Consider the following 18,386-nt stretch of genomic DNA (forward strand, 5'->3'; position numbering starts at 1 on the left):
CGCGCGGAACATTCGGCCATTGAATCCATCACATGTGCGGCCAAGTTCCTTTGGTTTAGCGGGCCGGCAAGCTACAATTTCGCCTACAAATTCGAACCGCATCGGCACATGCATTTTGCGGCTAGTCCCAATGTCTATTTTGAAATATCCGATTGTATCGAAACTCTTCTTTACTAATGATATGCTATAAGCACTCTCCTTAAAAAATAAAATAAAAGAGTGCCTTGTTTCATTATTTCACTTGCTCAAGGCACTTTATTTTCTCTCAAGGGACTACTTGACGAGAAAGTATCAATTTCTTCAAAACCGCAAATTAACTCTTAACACGAACAAACCTCAAATCAAACCATTACAACTCACCACACTTTTACTAGTATTGCATATATCTAGCACTAGTAAGAGATGAAAAAACAAAATCAGCTTAAAATCTAAATCTCGTTGGAGAATAACGACGCATTAGGACGATTGCAAAAATGCGGGAAGATAACAATTCAATGTAGGATCGAAAATACAGAATAAAAATATGTATAAACCACTCTCATACACAAAGAAACAACATATGTGTTGCACTAAAGCTCCTCGAAACATCCTCCAATAAATATATTCAAAGTATAATTGAGGTATCATTACAAAATCAATAAAGATCATAATAATGATTGAAACTAAATAGTAAGGCAAATAAAGAAAATATACGCATGAGTTTTTTTATTAAATTCAAAAAACATTGAACAATCGAGTTACTACTCGGAACCATTGTTTTTTAAAACAATGTGCACAAATTCCTTCCTAAGTTCGGGAGTATCCATAGTGAAAAAGTAGTCACAAAGGTTATTGTCTTTAGTGATAACCATACCAGCCATTACCACATCAATGTAGACAATCCTTCTATTTCTTTTAAAAGAGAGACAACTTGGTTCCTCCTTTCATTGTGTGCTTCTCGTGCATAAAACAAGACGTGAGTTGTTTCATATTCTCCACGCTTCCGGCATAAAACTCACCTAACTTGTTCAATGAAGATAATAAACTATCGAAACATCATCGGTATACTTAGCCCTTTTACTGCACGCTTTCCACTCCTATTTGATGTAATGTCACGTTGTGATTGATTTACTTGACTTGGTACTTGAGTAGTATTATAGGTAGGCTGTTTCGGGTGATTCAAAGTTCTCTTCACCTTGATTCAAATCAAATTCAAATTCATTCCTTGGTGATGATGGAAAAAATTCTTTCACTATGTTATAAGCATGATCTGCTGGATCTTCGGATGTATCACCACATGCTTTATCTTTTCCAAATACGGATATGCAAGCTCTCATAGTGAGGAAATGGTTTTCCATACAAGCCGATTGCATTAGGATGGGACTACATTTAAGTAAAACATTTATGAAGTATAAATTAAATGTTGAAAAACATAAATTAAGATATATTATTCAATGTTTTAATATAAAATGGTATGTCACCTTGCACCATTGTACGTAAACTTCCTTCTCTACTACAATCGTCTTCGTAGCATCATTCCATCCAAAACCACTTGCACTTGGACCTAACATATCTTTGATTCTTGAATAGTGTGATTTCGGACGTTTCACTCTTGATTCAATGTGAGGATTAGCTTTTAATGTGCAATGTGGAATTTTTTTGAGGAGATATCTCTCTAGTACTTTAGTATACCCCGGTTTAAATGTGCCGGCATCGGCCTTCCACCCGTCGTCCACTAACCGCAATAAACCTTGGACTAATACCGCATCTTCTTCGTAGTCCATTGACGCTTTGTGCCTTTTGCATTTTGATTTTCGAGATGATTCATTCATCTATCAAAACTCAATAATTATGCACGTTAAAATTAAAATATGTAGCTTTTAATGTGTAAAGGGGTAAAACTAACAACATGTGCCATCGACAATATCATAAATGAATGTATAAAATTGAAGGAAAAAAGTAGCTATAGTACAAGCAAATTGCACCATCACGAGAACAAACAAATAATACTCTCTCCAAATTGTCTAACACGTGAAATAAGATAACATTCTAGCAACCAAATCAACAAAACGAGATCCTTCTCCACTAGCGATACTCATGACATTAGTACACAAAGTGATAAGTGTGAAACCAAAATTTCCACTCTATATAAACTAAGTCACAATGAGAACCAACATACAAACCTTCCATTATATATGAAGAATGCAAGCAATATAAATTATTTGATGCTTATAAATGCAAAGAATGAAATAATTTCGAACACAATGAACATGTAAATTTATTTGATCAAACTTTTAGTCCATATTCAACAATACAAATAAGATGAAAAACAACATACGAAAATAAAAATGACAAATAACAAACATGAAATTTATCTATGGTTTCCCCCTCTCCATCTATTAAAGTTTTCCAATGCTAAATTATCTCTCCACTTGACTCCAAGCATTACTTGGCTCCACCACCGTTATCATGTCACCGGACATGAACTCATTAGAGGACTCAACATCTCCTAAATCCCTTTCCAATGGATCTCGTGCCATTTCTTTCCGAATATGATTATGTAGAAGACAACAAGCGGTTATTATTCTTATTTGAGTTTTCGGAGGATAGAAAGACTTCTCTCTCAATATAGCCCAACGTCCTTTCAACAGTCCAAAACATCTTTCTATTACATTTCTAGGCGATGAATGTTTCATATTAAAAAACTCTTTAGGTGTAGCCGGTTGTAAGCCATTCCTCCACTCACTAAGGTGATACCTTTGACCTCTATAAGGAGTAAGAAAACCTTCTCCAATCATATAGCCGGCATCACATAAATAATAATACCCTATCACAAATAAAATTAAAATTATTTTCCTATAAATATGTAAGACATGTTCTATATTAACATGAATTTATGTTGCGTATACCTTGGGGAACCCTTAACCCATTTGGTCGAGAAATAGCATTTACGAGGACTCTAGAATCGAGCGTGAACCTTCCCACCCAGCTGCAACACATATATAAATTGCATATACTGGTGAGCATACACCCAAAACGTTTGTAGCTATCTCACCCTTCCTTGTTCGAATCTAGTTTTATCGGCTTCGGGCACATTGACCTTGATGTAAGTGCCATCAAGAGCTCCTAAGCAATTCTATATAATGGTATAATTACGAATGTTACTACTTTTATATTGAATATTAAAACTCATACTAATTAGACAAATATAAATAATGGACTTTCGTTTTATACCTTGAAGTATTTCCATCTTTCATCGGTATTGTTCTCTAGAATTGGTTGGGTTGTTTTAACGGCTCCTTGTGACACTTCACTAGAGCTAGTAACACATTCATGAAATGCCTACTAATCGTTTCGCCGAGACCTAACAAATTGTCTTCTAATCATTCTATTCTTAACGTGGTGAGCCAATATGTGTAAAAACATGGCCACTAACTCCTCAACACACATATGTTGAGTAGGAACTAGTCCACCAATACCTTTCAACATTTCGCACGGTTTATGGAACGCGGGCCTATCCATCCTAGTATTCTCAATACAAGCCACATCACTTGTGTAAATAATTCTTTGAAAATGCACTTCTCTTACTAAACTCCTTTCATAACAATCCCATGTCCTTTTTCGCTTTTTCAAACGCTTACTTAGAGCAAAATAGCATAGCATCATTGTCATCAAAGTAAATAAATTCAACATCTCCAAATGCATGATCAATATTGTTATAATCCTTTTCTTTCTTTCACATGCTTCCATCAAATGAGCCATGATCAAAACTTAAATTATGTATTTGCTGAAAATATCTTTACAACGTATCGTACATTTTTTTTAAAAACAATTATAAGTTAATTCAATAATACGCTCTAGCTAAATGAGTAAAACATAATACACCAAAGTTTGGATGAAATCAAAACCTCTGCTAGAACTGTACGATAAACATAACACCTAATACACCCTCTACAATATCACAAGATTAAGCCTACGTACATAAGCATCCCACACAAGAAACAATATAATTGCAATATAAGAAAACGAAAACAATGAAGCCACACGACTTTTCAATTCTATGAGGCAACAATATGGTGTCTACTTCTACCTCAAAGACATTAAAATTCCATCACGAAAGAAAAAACTCACGGTAGCATTTACCTCTAACACCTAATAGCAAGTAACCCGAGAAAATTGACAACTACCCAACAACAAGTAGCATAATACATCACGAAATGCTTCGGCGGTCGGGACCGATCCTAAACCAAAAATACAATATATACCATCACAATAACTTGGACACATGTATAACTACATTCAATTTATAAAATTATTATCGGTGTCGAATTTCCGGTAAAGTGTGCCGGTGTGTTTGATTCATGAATGATAATGGAACACATAAGAACATAAAAAAAAACAAAAAAAAATCATCAAATCTGGAAAAATGATACCTTCCAAAGTAGAGCAAATTCCAAAGCCAAATTGGGAAGATATAGATGAAACGATGGTCCTTCTAGGACCAAAACCTTAAAAAAAAATTAAAAAAAAAAGATAGAAGAATAAATATAGATAAATTTAAAAAAAAAAACACAAAAACAAAACAAAACATAACACAAACCTGTTATGGATGGATGCGGATCCGGATGAGTGAAAAGAGAGAGCAAAGAGGGGTTTATATATATGTGGGTTTCGCTAATTTGGAGAACGCGTGGGAAAAATTAGGAGGGAAGAAGCGCGGGTAAAATAGGGGTATGGGTGGGTTTTCACCATGAATGTGGAGATTTCATTCCCGGGAATAGAAAATTCCGGACCCTCACCCCCGGGAATAAAATTAGAGAGTCAATGGGTTAATAAGATTCCTGGGAATCATTTATTCCTGGGTATATTATTTTTGTTCCCTTCTACCAAACATAGGAATAATGTATTTAATTCCCTTATTCCCAGGAATATATTTTTTATCTCCCAAACAAACACCCCTAAATTACGACTTTGTCGAAATTTCTAAAAAGAAGACCAAAATTGCAATTTGATCAAAATTTGATCAAAATAGGGACCAAAGCTGCATTTTTTTTTGTGTACTCGTCTAATTCATAGGAGAAATGAGTCACAATAATTCGAAGTTCGATCGGAATACAAAATTTGCATTTAAACATTATTATTTTATACTCATTCCGTTCACTATTATAAACAAATTTTCACTTTTTAGATATTTGAATATTAATTTCCTTCAAAAAAAAGATATTTGAATAATTAATATATCGAGTCTATAATAAAGATTATATACATTAATTATTTAATGTATCTTAACGGTTGAACTTTGTTTATAATAGTGACGAGGGGATAATTTTTTATGAAGTAACCTAAAAAAATTAAAATTCACTCTAAAAATGAATAAGTAGGTGTCTAAAGCTCGAACTCGTAATCTACGAATATACTACGCAATGTACCTAACAACTAGACTAAGTTCAACAAGTCTATTGTTACTTTATTTTATTTAGACAAATAATAATATTTTATTATTATTTTATCTTTTGCAATAAATTGACTTAATTATTATTTTTCTTTTGCAATAAATGGACTTTATTATACATTTTTCTTTTTCCTTAATTACCACTTTCTCTCTGTGAATAAATACCCTTTGAGCTCTTCTTCTCTCTCTCATCTCTCTGTCTCTTTGTTCCTTTGAGACCCAAAATTTCCTTTGCTCCATTTTTGTTCCTCTTCTCCTCTCTGAGGAGTCTCTGAGCCAGCTTAGCTCAGGTAACTCTCTCCCTTTGAGAAAAAGGTTCTTTTTTTTACAGAGATTTTGCATCATACCTTAAGGTGTTTGTGTTTATGCCTCAATGAAAAAAATCTCAAATTTTGTAACCCTTTTGGATTTCATCATTTTCAAAACAAATTTTGATCAAAAGGGTTTTGTTTTAAACCTTAAAAATCAATTTTTTTTTTAATCTCTTCAAGTAGTTGGAATTTATTTTTTAAGCAAATTGGTTCAAATTTGTTTAGATTTGGTTCAATTTTGCTTAGATTTGTTTCAATTTTGTTTAGATTTGGTTCAATTTTGTTTAGATTTATATAAACCAAACCAATTATGAAAAAAGGGTGTTTTTTTAATCTTTTCAATTGAATTTTGCAGGTGTTTTTGTTTTCAGCTGTGAAAAGATGAATCACTGTGGCTATCAACAGAAGAACGCCATGAGAAGCTGTGAAGAGATGAGGATGGAATCTCTGGTTTGCCCTAAACCTATTAGATTTGGTCTGATGAACAGAAACCATATCAGACCCTTTAGGCCACAAATTTTGAGGTATTTTAAGGGATTTTTATTTAATTATTTTACACAGTTTTTTTGTCAATTTTTTCCATCAATTGTTTTTGTAAAAATTCTAACTTTATTGTTTGTTCTTATAAAATAATCAGCTATCAATCAGAGGTTGAAGATTCAGGTGTTAGGGAAGATCTTCTGGATATCATTCTCCCCAAGGTAAATTTCTATGTCAAATCTTAATTTTTCATGAAAATAAGGTTAATATGTATGTTTCAATTCAATTACCATGTTTTGGTTATGATTGATGCACAATTAATAGAGAATTGTGAACATAACATCTATGATCTATTTTATCAAGCTTAGATGTTGTTGAATCACTTGATCTGGCTCAAATGTTTAATGAACTTCGTTAAGGACGAATCATTTAAGATCATTTGCCGACTTTATTACCTTCCGACTGAAATAAAGTCGGCAAATGATCTTAAATGATTCATGATTACCATGGCGATTTTCCATGAGAATCAGAGGGTTTAGGCTGGAAAAAGAAGCTTGGATGTTGTTGTTAATTGTTGATTGAAATTAAATATGATGTGTAATCTAACAATGATTTGTTTTGATTTGGATTTTGCAGGGAAATTGCTATAGTGAAAGATTTGGGGAGCAATTAGGATCATCACCACCACCATTTTTTTGTGGATCTCCACCTAGCAGGGCTTCAAACCCTGTGATCCAAGATGAGCAATTTGGCAATGGCAATGGTCATGGGAATTTTAGTCCATTTTCCATGGCACCCTCTTCACCATCTTCCTCAGCTAGAGGTTGTGCTCCAATGAAGAAGTTTGGTCACACACAAGCTGCAGTGAGGATTGAAGGTTTTGATTGTCTCAATAGGGATAGGAGCAACTGCAGCATTTCAGCTGTTGCATAATTCATTTTACAGCAAAGAAAAAGAAGATAGAGTTCTAAACAGCAAGTGGAGATTTTTGGTGTCAAAGGAAGCTAATCTTAATTCAATGTTTTATTGTAATATATGTAAATATCAAAATTGGTCTGTGGAAAAATTGTTCATGAGTTAAGGTGTCATGTAAAATTGAGATGGTGAGAACTTTTTTTTTTTTTTTTTTTTAATTTGAAGAATAAAAAGAGGTCATGTTTATTATTAGATGGAGAAAAAGATCAAGTAAAAATCTTGTTCTTTCTCTCTAGTTAGGTTTATAAAAAGGGTATTTAGAATGAAAACCTTCATGTGGATTTCATTAAGAGAGTTTGTAACTGTGATTATGTATTTTGAAACTCTAGCATATCCTCCTTTTGTAATTGTAATTTGGAGGAAAATGAGGGTTAATATCTGAAAAATCTTGTAATATATGGTTTTTTGTGGGTGCCTTCTTTGTAAGTGTCACCTATTTGATAATATCAAAGAGATCTTGTTTATACTTAATCATGCTTTATTTTTATATATTGTAGATTATACTATTCCAATGTCTTGTATAATATAATGTTTTGTGGGGTGCCCTCTTTTGTAGTTGTCACCTATGTATTTGATAATAACAAAAAGATCTTGTTTCTACTTTATACTTTATTTTATACATTGTATAGTATACTATTCTAAAGTCAAAAGACAAGGTTTGAATATATTATTTGAACAACTACAGCCATTAACGTGTAGTCATATATGAGTAAAGAAATAATAGAAATTTGATACCACTATTTTGAAAGAATCTTAGGAAGCTTCATTGTGCATTACTATGGTCAGCTTTGGAAGGCTTATGAATAATACTAATATTTTAATCAATCAAATTGTCCCTTTTGATTCATTGGAATATTGGATAGATACCAGATTAAGATACTATTAGCTGAATTGAAAGGGTGTTTATTTGATCAATTGTAGTTGACATATATGGTTAGACCTTCTACTCATAACTTTGATCGTAGTTTAAATTCCGTAAAAGATAAGATTTATACATAAATTTTATCGTAAATTTTCGAAGTGACGTTGCATGAAGTGTGTCTCACTTATATTTTTTTTTTAAAACTCGATAGTCGATCTAAGGACCACTAATTCGAATACAATTCCACCGTCTACTTGTGGAGGTCCATTTAAAGCCAGAGACCATCAAACTTAAGACCTTGAGAGAAGCACGTAATCTACATTTAATTTCTATAAAAAAAATAAGAAAAGGGTGTTTATTTGTGGAATGGTGTGAAGGGGTGATTGGAGGATGTTATTGAATTAGAGCTAATATGAGATGTGGATAGGTAGATTGAGAAGTTAGAGAGAGAAAGATAATTTGTGTGGGGTTGGACAAGCATAAATAACTGCATAAAAAATGTAGAAACGTGTGTTTGTTGGTTTGTTGTAATGGTAAGTGGTTAAGGCAGTGGCAGCATGTATTGTGGCCTAAGTGTTTGTTTGGTTGTTGATGGTTGATATGACACACCAATATCTATGCCCCAATTGAATTTTAGTGGTAGATTTTTCTTTATGAAGCTTAATAAATGATAGATAAACTACTCTAACTTACCATTGATTTATTACTTTCTCTTACTATCTTAATAGACAAAATGATAATAGTCATAAAAAACTCGCATATAAGTAAAAGATTTAGAGTTTAAACTCTGTTTACTGTCTTTGATATGACAATTTTGGTATTTTTATCGGTTGAGTTTGGATTTGTGAGCTATTATTTTTTTTAATAGCTAAATTTGATCTTTGCAAAAGAATTTATTTTGTTTTTATCCTTATAAAATTTAGAAATATTATTTTTGGTTCTCCTATTGTTGGACATATTCGTTGTTTATGTTACTTTTTTTGTGGCGTCAGGGTTCGAACCCCAAACCTTACATATATTATGCATTGTCCTTGCTCAATAGAAATTTAAGTTCGGGGGACCGTTGTTTATGTTACTAAAAACATACTATTTGTTTATGGAAGATTGAGTGACCATTTTGTTACACTTAATGCATGTTTGAAATTAGGAGAATTTTACAAAAATATCGTGACATCGTGATATTGTTGAAGTATAGTTTTTGTCAAAATTATAATAACACAATATGATTATGTTAAATTTACCATTAATCCAAACACAAACTTATTAATGTCAATAGTGACATGTTACATGTGACCATTAAACTTTTTTCCCCGAGTATTGATAAAAGATTAATTTTATAGGGATTAAAATCAAAATTAATTCATCTTATTCAGAGAAAAAAATACAATCATACTTTTGAAGGAATACAACTCAAAGAAAAATTTGATCATTTTATAAGTCTAAAAATAAATTACCCCTAAAAAAAGTCCAAAAATATATTTAATAATTTATTTAAAACAGATCATTACTATAAATAGATCAATAAAAAAATTCAAATTTATTTGGACCATGTATATTATATTTTCATCTGATTTATTATGGATTAAAACTCATTTGGACCATATTACACTTTGTGATAAACGTTGTGAATACTAAGGTCGATATTAATTAAACTTAAGAAGTTGCGTGGGGAATTCTGCTTCACAAGTAAGGTGGGGTGATTGACTGGTGCTACTGATGGCTAAAAACAATTTGGAACAAGTAGATTTTTGTTGGTTATGTAGTAGGGGAAGAAAATTTGATGAAAATGACCATACCAAAGGAAAAATTTGCATTTGGAACACTGGATTTGATGATCAAGGAACTGGATTTGAATAATCTTCTTTCTTTTTCATAGGAAACATGTCATTATCATCTTATTGGGAAGGATGTGGACATAGTCTTTGTATCTTACTATTAATGATGTAGGGGGAAAGGAGAATGAGAGAAAAGAAATAGAGGAAAAAAAGAAGCATGGAAAGTTATGTCATTTAGAAGAGCAAAATTAGATGATGACTATGAAGAAAAATAAAATAAAATAAACAAGAATGGAAAAAACCCCTCAAAAAAAAAAAAAGAATGGAAAAAAATCATTACGCAATAAAAAATATTTTTTATTTCTTCAAATATTTTTTATTTTTTTTATTTTTATGTTTGCAATGAAAACCCTAAAAAGATTTTATTTTTTTTAAGGAAAACTTTTTAAGGAAAACCCTAATAAGATATCATTTGTTTTTTTGTACAAATTGAAAAAATCTTAGTCCAACCATTACTTCCTAATGCTTTTTAAAGGTAGAGACTCAAATCAGGAAGAAAAAAAAGTTATACTTTGGTGGAATTGTTGACTATTTATTTGATTCGAGTAAATTTTTCAATTTTTGTTTTTTTTTTTACTAATAAGTAAAGTTGTACTTTTTGCTATTTAAATATTGAAATAGTTTTTGTGTTTTATATATACTATCAATATTACTTACACATGAATAGGAGGCAAGCGGGCAACAAGTCGCGCCGCTAGACTTTTGGATGACAAAACCAATCCTCGTAAACACAACATTCATGGACCTAGGAGACATAACATTGCTATGCATAACCCTTTGAACTCTATGTAGAAGGTCAACAACCTACGATGCTAGGAAGTCGAAAGTGTCAAAAGCAAAAACGATATCATAATATCGTAACAAAATGATTATTTCAACCATTGTTTATGTATAGATCTTTGAAAAAAATAATATTAAAAGTAAAATGGTATTTTTATAAGGATAACATTATAAGGAGGTTTGACAATGGTTTGTATTCGGTAAAAAGTGCATATCGTGTTTGTGATGCTACTCTTACAATAGAGATGATTGGGAGGGTAGAACTTAGAAGGTGATTGGACTCAACTTTGTTACTACCAATTCCCCTATATATGACGTTATGGGAGAGATTGCTTGTCGTCTAATAAACCAAATTTGCGGAAAGATGGCCAAAGAGCGATCTTTGAGATTGATTATGAATGGTAGTTGATGATGTGCACATTGATAAACTAAATATATCAAAGTATGGTTCGATTCTTCACGAGTGTAGAACCTTACTTTGAAACTACAACAACTATGTGATTGTTTTATAGGCAACAAACAAACGGTAGAACTCATACTCTTGCAAGAGCGGCGTTATCTTACGCTCCTTGCAGGGTTTCCAATTATATTCTTGAATGCATTTCTTTATTTTGCTTGCATAAAAAAGAAGAAGGAATTAAACCTAGCCACAAAAATCTTAAATACATAAATTAATGATCTATGTTACATAGTCAGAATTGATGATTATCTCCACTAAATTACGTATAGACTAAACATAAATGAAAGGAAAATAGAAGGATAATATTTACATAAATGAATGTGTATTTTTATACATGTGTGTAAAATGTGAAAGTTCAATAGTGAATTTGTAACAAGCCTAATTAATCTAACACTTTACAACATTTGGAACCATATCTAATGATTATGTGCATATAAATCATCAATATCTATCTTGGAGAAAGACCATTCAAAGAAGTTTTTTTACTTAATCTTCAAGCTTCTCAGAATTATCATTTTTTAGATCCTTAAGTAACTGTAGCCTCTCAATTTCCTCATCTTTTGTTGAAATAGTGTCTTTCAGAGAAGCCACCTGTAATGTCATATCAAAATTTAGGAAACATAATCTTAAATGGTAATTTTGTCATATGTTTTTCTTGCAAGACTTTAAATAATCTAAAACCTAAGATGTTATGAGCAATCAATAATGTGATAAATATCATATAAGATTCTTAGTATGTTTGAAGCATATGATGAAACATATTTAACATAATTAACTTAACAAGTTGATTACCTGTTCCATTAATTCTCTAACATCTCTTCCCTCTTTTGTACTTCTTGCAACTCCTAACTCAACTCCAGAAACCCTTTCAGCAAACTTTAAGGTACTCAAAGATTCAGAATAAGACTTTATGTCTGAATTAATTTGGACTAACATAAGTGTCTTTGCATGACCACCTATGTAGTAAAATCATATGAAAATGTTCACATAATTAGCAAAATCCATGTATCAATTCAATGAATTTCTCTTATCTCGCGTAAAAGGAATTTAGATTGCCTGCAGTTGTAAATACTATGCATTCGTGTAGTCAACAGATTGGATGATCGTTGAATCTAGATTAGTTGGTCCATATTTCAAGTTTGATATTTAAATTTTTTTTAAAATAAAATAAAATCTACAATGAAATATGTACTGTCCAATCTTAATTCAACGACCATCAATGTGCTGATTGAGCGAATATATGATACTATCAACCGAAGGCAATCCGAGTTCACAAGCAAAGTAATGCATGTTGATATTAAGAAATAGTAAGCAATGATTTTACCAAGAGAGGTTTGCAAAATTTGTGTGAGCTTGCTGTTTCTATATGGTATATGAGCACTCTTTTGAGCAAGGGCGAAAATGACATCTCCAAGAGCAGATAATGATTTGTTAATATGTTGTGCTTCCTTCAATCTATCTCCGGTTACTTCAGAACGATCTATCCTTTCACTTCCGGCCAAATCTACCAAATGAAGATTACCTTGGAGAGTTGAACCGGTTTTCTTATCCGCTCCACGAACATGAATCGAAACAACACTGCATAAACAAGTTTCTTTAACTTCATTGTTGAGTATGACTTTATAGTTACTAATAAGTGGGACAAGGGTGCGGGGATAGGGTTCAATTACAAAACATCGTTACCGAACATGAAGTGTTATAAAAACTACAAATGTTGTTAGATTTTAGGCTCGAGGCCTAATTCTGTTTTGAAAAATGACTTGTAAGGTGAGGACTGTCGCAGACTTATAATCACGTACTGCTAATAAATTTGAAGCATGGACTAAAGCGAGTGGAATAAAATTGATCTAAAAAATTGTTAACTATCTAATTGAAAAGTGAAAAGACGAACCTATGAGATCGACTACTTCTTTCATTCATAGCAGTTGAACCCTTTGCTCTATTTTTCAAACCAATTTCCATTAGCTTTATGACATCATTAGTTGATTTGACAGGGTGCATGCTAGCATCAGGTACTGCTAAGCCATTTGGTTGAGAGTGATTCAATATCCCAAGTGTGTGCAAATCAAGGAAATCAAAGAACACAAACATTGACACATTTCATGTGAAATTTTTAATAAAGAAGAATTCCTATAGTAATAGATTCCCCGCATTCACGCAGTTAGGGGATTTGTGACAATTTGATCAAGATCGGACCGTCCAAGAAAAAAGCAGATTTTGATTTTCTTTAAAAACTAAAATGACAGAGCTTGATATCTGGACCGTCTGACCTCGACCGAAAAGTCTCGAGTGAAAGCGTGCAGTCTCTGACTGCAAGGAATCCGGGTTTATAGAAGGAAGACCTGACTCCTTTGCTGTCACAGATTCCATGTATTAATAAAAATTACAATATGCATTTTTTTGGACCGTCTAATCTTGATCAAACGACCTCCAATATCTCGACTGCATGAATGCGGTATATTCTCTAATTGTAGGAAATCTGAATTCTGAAAGGAAGCTCATGCACATAATAAACTATATGTAGTTATTGTAAAAAAGGATATTTTTTGACAGATGTATCGGTTGATAACAAATCCCGCACTTGTTCATTATATATCTCAATTATTTGGACACCAATTTCATAAAGTATAGAGCTTTGTCTACTTGAGGATATGTTGAATAGGTCATTCAGAGCTCTATAGTTAACACCAAGATGCTCATTGGATGCACCATTTGGACCACTCTGAAGAAAAAGAAATGTTATAGAATGGATCAAGGTTCTTTCAACCAGCATGAAGAATAAGATAAAAATCAATACTCTTAAATACATTTTTGATTTCCTATTTTCACTGATTCACGATGTTAGTCCCCCCGCTTTTAAATACAAATATATAGTTTATGAATTTTTACATCGTCCGAAATTTTTTCCACCGTTAAATTTTAGGTTTATTTTTGTTGATGTGTCATGTTGAATAATGAACCGGCAAGTCATTGAGAGATGCGGCAATGCATTGTCGCACCACCCTACGACGTATCAATTCATTATTCAACTTGACATATAAGCCAAATTAAGTCTCGAATTCAATGGTAGCGTAAATTATTGAACTTTAAAAACTAGGAGACTATATACTTTCGGATTTTGAAATAAGAGGACTAAAATCATAACTCAGCGAAAATACGAGACCAAAAATGCATTTCAGCCAAGTCAATATGCACATAAAGCTACATACCATTGTATAAGTTTTCCCTGAACCTGTCTGACCATAAGCAAATATACATACATTATAACCATCAAGTACTGATCTTATAAATGCTTGTATATCATTATACACCTCAGCTGTATAATTCAAAGAAGTAACAATCAATACAACAAAAAAATGTCACTAAATCTATTTAGTATTAAAAGGGTGATAATATAGAAATAAACCTTGAGTTGATGAAGGACCAAAGATCTTATTAAACTTAAATGTTTTGAGTGCTTCTTTCCCTTGCTTGGATGGATTTGCTACAACCAAATCAGATTCACCGATACGTTCCACAATAGTTTGTTTTTCTTTTTGTCCAGGTAGAAATGGTCTAATTCTACAATATACTCTAATATTTCCTGTATAAATAAAATATTCATCATAATTCTCAATAGTGTGACATACCTAGATTAATCACCTATTATGCAGAAGAAAATAATGTCACCTTTTAATTCTTGAAGTTCATTAAATAATTTTCTATTTTCTGCGAGAATTGTACGATAATTCTCGGATGCATGCACTAGTGGTTTAAGATTTACACCTGAGAAAGTTGAACCAAAATGGTTAGAGATTATATAAACCAAAGTTTGTAAGGTGATGGAGCAAAAAAAATGCAACAAGACCTACCTAACCGATTGCATTCCTCGGAATAAATCATTTGCTCTTTCATAATGTCTTTCTTAATGGTTTCCCAAGACAATTTCAATTGCTGCATGAAAATTCACTAGAAAATTTTAGTATTTTACATCATAAATATAGGTTTGAATATGATATATTTGCAGGAACAGAAAATATATTAAAACCTAAGATATATAAGTTTACCTTTATGGAATTAAATTGAAAATTCATAGCATTCTGCATTAGGTTATGTTTCATGTTCCATTTCTGATATTTTGCCTCATTAATAGCTTCACTCTCTTTAACCTTATTTCTTAACTTTTCCAATAAAAGTTCATATTCTTGTGATTTCTGTTTCAATTCTCCTTTAGCATCCTTAGCTTTTTCTTCCAACTTTGAGCATTGTACTTCATATTTTTTTTGCATGGTTTCTACTTCTTGCTTCAATGTTGAAATTTCCATACTTTTGTCTTCCACCTCTTTAGTCAATCTAATGACATCTTTATCGATTTTCTTCTTTTCCGAATTTATGTCTTCCACTTCTTTAGTCAATCTAATAACTTCTTTACCAATTTTCTTCTTTTCGACATTTTTGTCTTCGACTTCTTTAATCAATCTAATAACTTCTTTATCAAGTTCCTTCTTTTCTATATTTTTTTCTTCAACCTCTTTAATCAATCTCGTAACTTCTTTATCAATTTCCTTCTTATTTTGCCCTTCTTTCGCCTTTTCGGCGCGAATTGTGTCATTTGTATTCTTTTCTTCAACCTTAGTCTTCTCAACTTGCATTGAGCCATTTTGCTTCTTTTCTTCTTTCACAATCTTCTCAATTGGTTTTGAATGATCATGTGCATTTTTTACTTCCTTTATGATATTCTCATTCTGCATTGAGGTGCCAATGAAGAAAAAAATTATATATTGTCTCCAAAAGTGGATGTGAATTGATGGATCTTGATTTGTTGCACTCAGCAAATCCACAAATTCATGTCGTCACCATGTCGTTAGTCGTTGAATCGAGATGGTCCAAATTTTGTTAATAGACCAGAAATACCAAACTTAAAATATGGACCATACTATCTCGATCCACTACTTTTGACGTGATGACTGCGTAAATATACAGATTTCTCGCTGCAGGAAATTCAAATCTATGAATTAATATATTAAGAGAAAATTACCTTCAACTGTTGAATCTGACTTGTAAGAACAACCTGTGACAAAAATTTCCCTATGATAAATATTTTTTTAAGTACTAATATGAATAGTTAATGAAATTTACAATGGATAATTGATTCATCAGTTTTAACAAGATAAATAGATAGAACTACCTTTGAAACCTTACTTTCTTCTGTGGTTCCTGATGCAAGAGCCTCAAGTATTGTTATTCTTGATTTATATTTTTCTTCACGAGTCTTGAAAAGATTGTTTTGCTGAAGACAAAAGGTAAGACAACAATGTAAGGAAAAAAATTCGAGAAAAACGAACAAAACTACGCCTCGTTTACTTTCTGAAAACAATGTAATCGACATACAGTTTTTAAATGCTCTTGTTGTGTTGATATACGTCGCTCAATTTCTTGGACAACTTTTCTTAGCAAGCACGCCACACGCTAAGATGAAGAAAAAAAATATCGTTAGATAGTATACCAAAACTATAAAATAGCATTCTATTTTAGCATAAACAAAACATCTACTTTCATGAATGCATTTATGATTTATATACAAAAGTAACACAAAAGCAATTCAAGATCATTTATCATACAGGAGGTATTTCTCCATTTCTTCTTTCGACACTTTCTTCTAGTATACCATTGACAACACTCAAAAGTGATTGAGTAGGAGCATTCTGCAACAGTAAATGCTGAAATAAATCAGTGATGCATAGAACTAAAAAGGATAATCATAACTTATGTGAATGTGAAAATGACGAAAACAACAAGAGAGTTTACATCCAAACTTGATGATTTCATTAGTTCCGAAATTTTGGCCCGCGGGAAGATCAGTATAACTTCCATGCTTTTGTTGAAATGCCTCGTAAAACTTATTACCTACTTGGTTTATCAATGCACCTGGCGGCTCTGCAGATTATAATTGTCGGATCATTATAAATGTTTGACTTTTATCATAATTACTTCTAAAATCATCATACCTGTCATAAGTGGTGTATGTAAAACACGTTGAAACTTCGAGTCGGCCATAACCTTCCTTCGAGCTAAGTTAACACCATTGGAATTTGAACTTGAACTTCCTCCATCCCTAGGTTCTGTAGTATGGTTGTTAGGTGGTATATTCATCAGTAGATTTTCTTTTTCATGAAGAGCACTTCAAGATATGAAGATTTGTTTCACATAAATTTCCATTGCTTTATTTCACTCCAAGAAATTCTTGAAAAGCTGAAATTAAGTTGCACAATATAATGGATTAAATTCACCTCCTATAAACCATTATGCTTCAAACTTCATATATATATATATATATATATATATATATATATATATATATATATATATTAAGTTAAACAACCCTTGGCATGAGATTTTTTCCACACTATGTAATATGTTGGATAATATCTGAATCTCCTCTTACTAATACAAAGTGTTATAACAACACAAAACCCTAAAGCAACAAAGAAATATTAAGCTAAGATGAAGGGAGGACACCGCCTTAATCAAATGCTACGGGGTCCTTGAGTTGCATATGGTTGAATACCACATATACTCTTATTTCTAATTTGTCATCTTCTTCGTTGTTTCGAAAAAGCGTTCAAAACAAAGGTGTTTCATCATATTTAAATCTCTTCCAACTAATACAAATTTTTTATAAAGAACAAAACCTTCGGCAAAAATCGAAAATCTAAGGTTCAAAACATGAATAGGGTGAAAAAAAGAACATAATCCTGTGCATTATATGAGATTTTTTTTCTTCATATAAAATAGTTCACAAGCTAGAAGGTAAATAAATCATCTTTAAATTCATGCATGATTGACATTTAGAAATCAAATAGAAATTACCAAAATTTCTATTTGAATTAAGCTTCTTTTTGTTGTCGTTGTTGTTACTTGACGAACAAGGAATATCAAAGTTACGTAAAGATAAACATGCATGGAGAATGTGGAAAAGAGAATCTAACCTTGAGGATGTCAACGTTGAATCTAGGAAGATTGAGTAAATTCAGGTAAAACATCAAATGGATTTTTCTTTTTACATAAATATAGCATTTTTTTTTAAAAATTATTTAATAATTATGTTGAAATTTTTTTAGTTAAGATTTGTGAGAGAGAAGAGATGGAAAGGGGTTCCTAGAAGATAGGAGAGCATCACTCTCTACTTCACAATCATTTTGATGGAAGAAATAACACAATGAATGATTTTTCCTTGCTAAAAAAATGGTTTGGTGAGTGCTTTTTAATTTTA

At 31.8% G+C, this 18,386-nt stretch overlaps 2 protein-coding genes and 1 pseudogene across 2 annotated transcripts; 1 reads left to right on the top strand and 2 right to left on the bottom strand.

Moving 5' to 3' along the window:
- Positions 1 to 740: 740 nt before the first annotated feature.
- LOC146918273 (uncharacterized) lies at positions 741 to 1,807 on the bottom strand (annotated as a pseudogene).
- A 3,817-nt stretch (positions 1,808 to 5,624) lies between these two features.
- Positions 5,625 to 7,668, top strand: LOC146918274 (uncharacterized). The gene is made up of 4 exons (XM_085719895.1): positions 5,625 to 5,721; positions 6,098 to 6,266; positions 6,380 to 6,443; positions 6,859 to 7,668. Exons 2-4 carry the CDS (start codon positions 6,124 to 6,126, stop codon positions 7,153 to 7,155), a joined length of 504 nt encoding a protein of 167 aa, XP_085576021.1. The 5' UTR covers positions 5,625 to 5,721; positions 6,098 to 6,123; the 3' UTR covers positions 7,156 to 7,668.
- A 3,747-nt stretch (positions 7,669 to 11,415) lies between these two features.
- Positions 11,416 to 18,196, bottom strand: LOC146918275 (P-loop containing nucleoside triphosphate hydrolases superfamily protein). Its single transcript, XM_085719896.1, is given in 18 exon segments — positions 11,416 to 11,725; positions 11,927 to 12,090; positions 12,459 to 12,712; positions 13,026 to 13,190; positions 13,678 to 13,856; positions 14,344 to 14,450; positions 14,541 to 14,717; positions 14,804 to 14,899; positions 14,986 to 15,067; positions 15,181 to 15,858; positions 16,152 to 16,184; positions 16,302 to 16,403; positions 16,505 to 16,582; positions 16,735 to 16,818; positions 16,922 to 16,960; positions 16,962 to 17,050; positions 17,122 to 17,365; positions 18,103 to 18,196. Coding segments are annotated over 17 exon segments (2,577 nt in total). The 5' UTR covers positions 17,267 to 17,365; positions 18,103 to 18,196; the 3' UTR covers positions 11,416 to 11,620.
- Positions 18,197 to 18,386: the final 190 nt, after the last annotated feature.

The sequence above is a fragment of the Medicago sativa genome, chromosome 6 (genome assembly GCF_051527215.1).
Source record: "Medicago sativa cultivar Bolivia chromosome 6, Bolivia_mono, whole genome shotgun sequence".
Taxonomy (NCBI): Eukaryota; Viridiplantae; Streptophyta; class Magnoliopsida; order Fabales; family Fabaceae; genus Medicago; species Medicago sativa.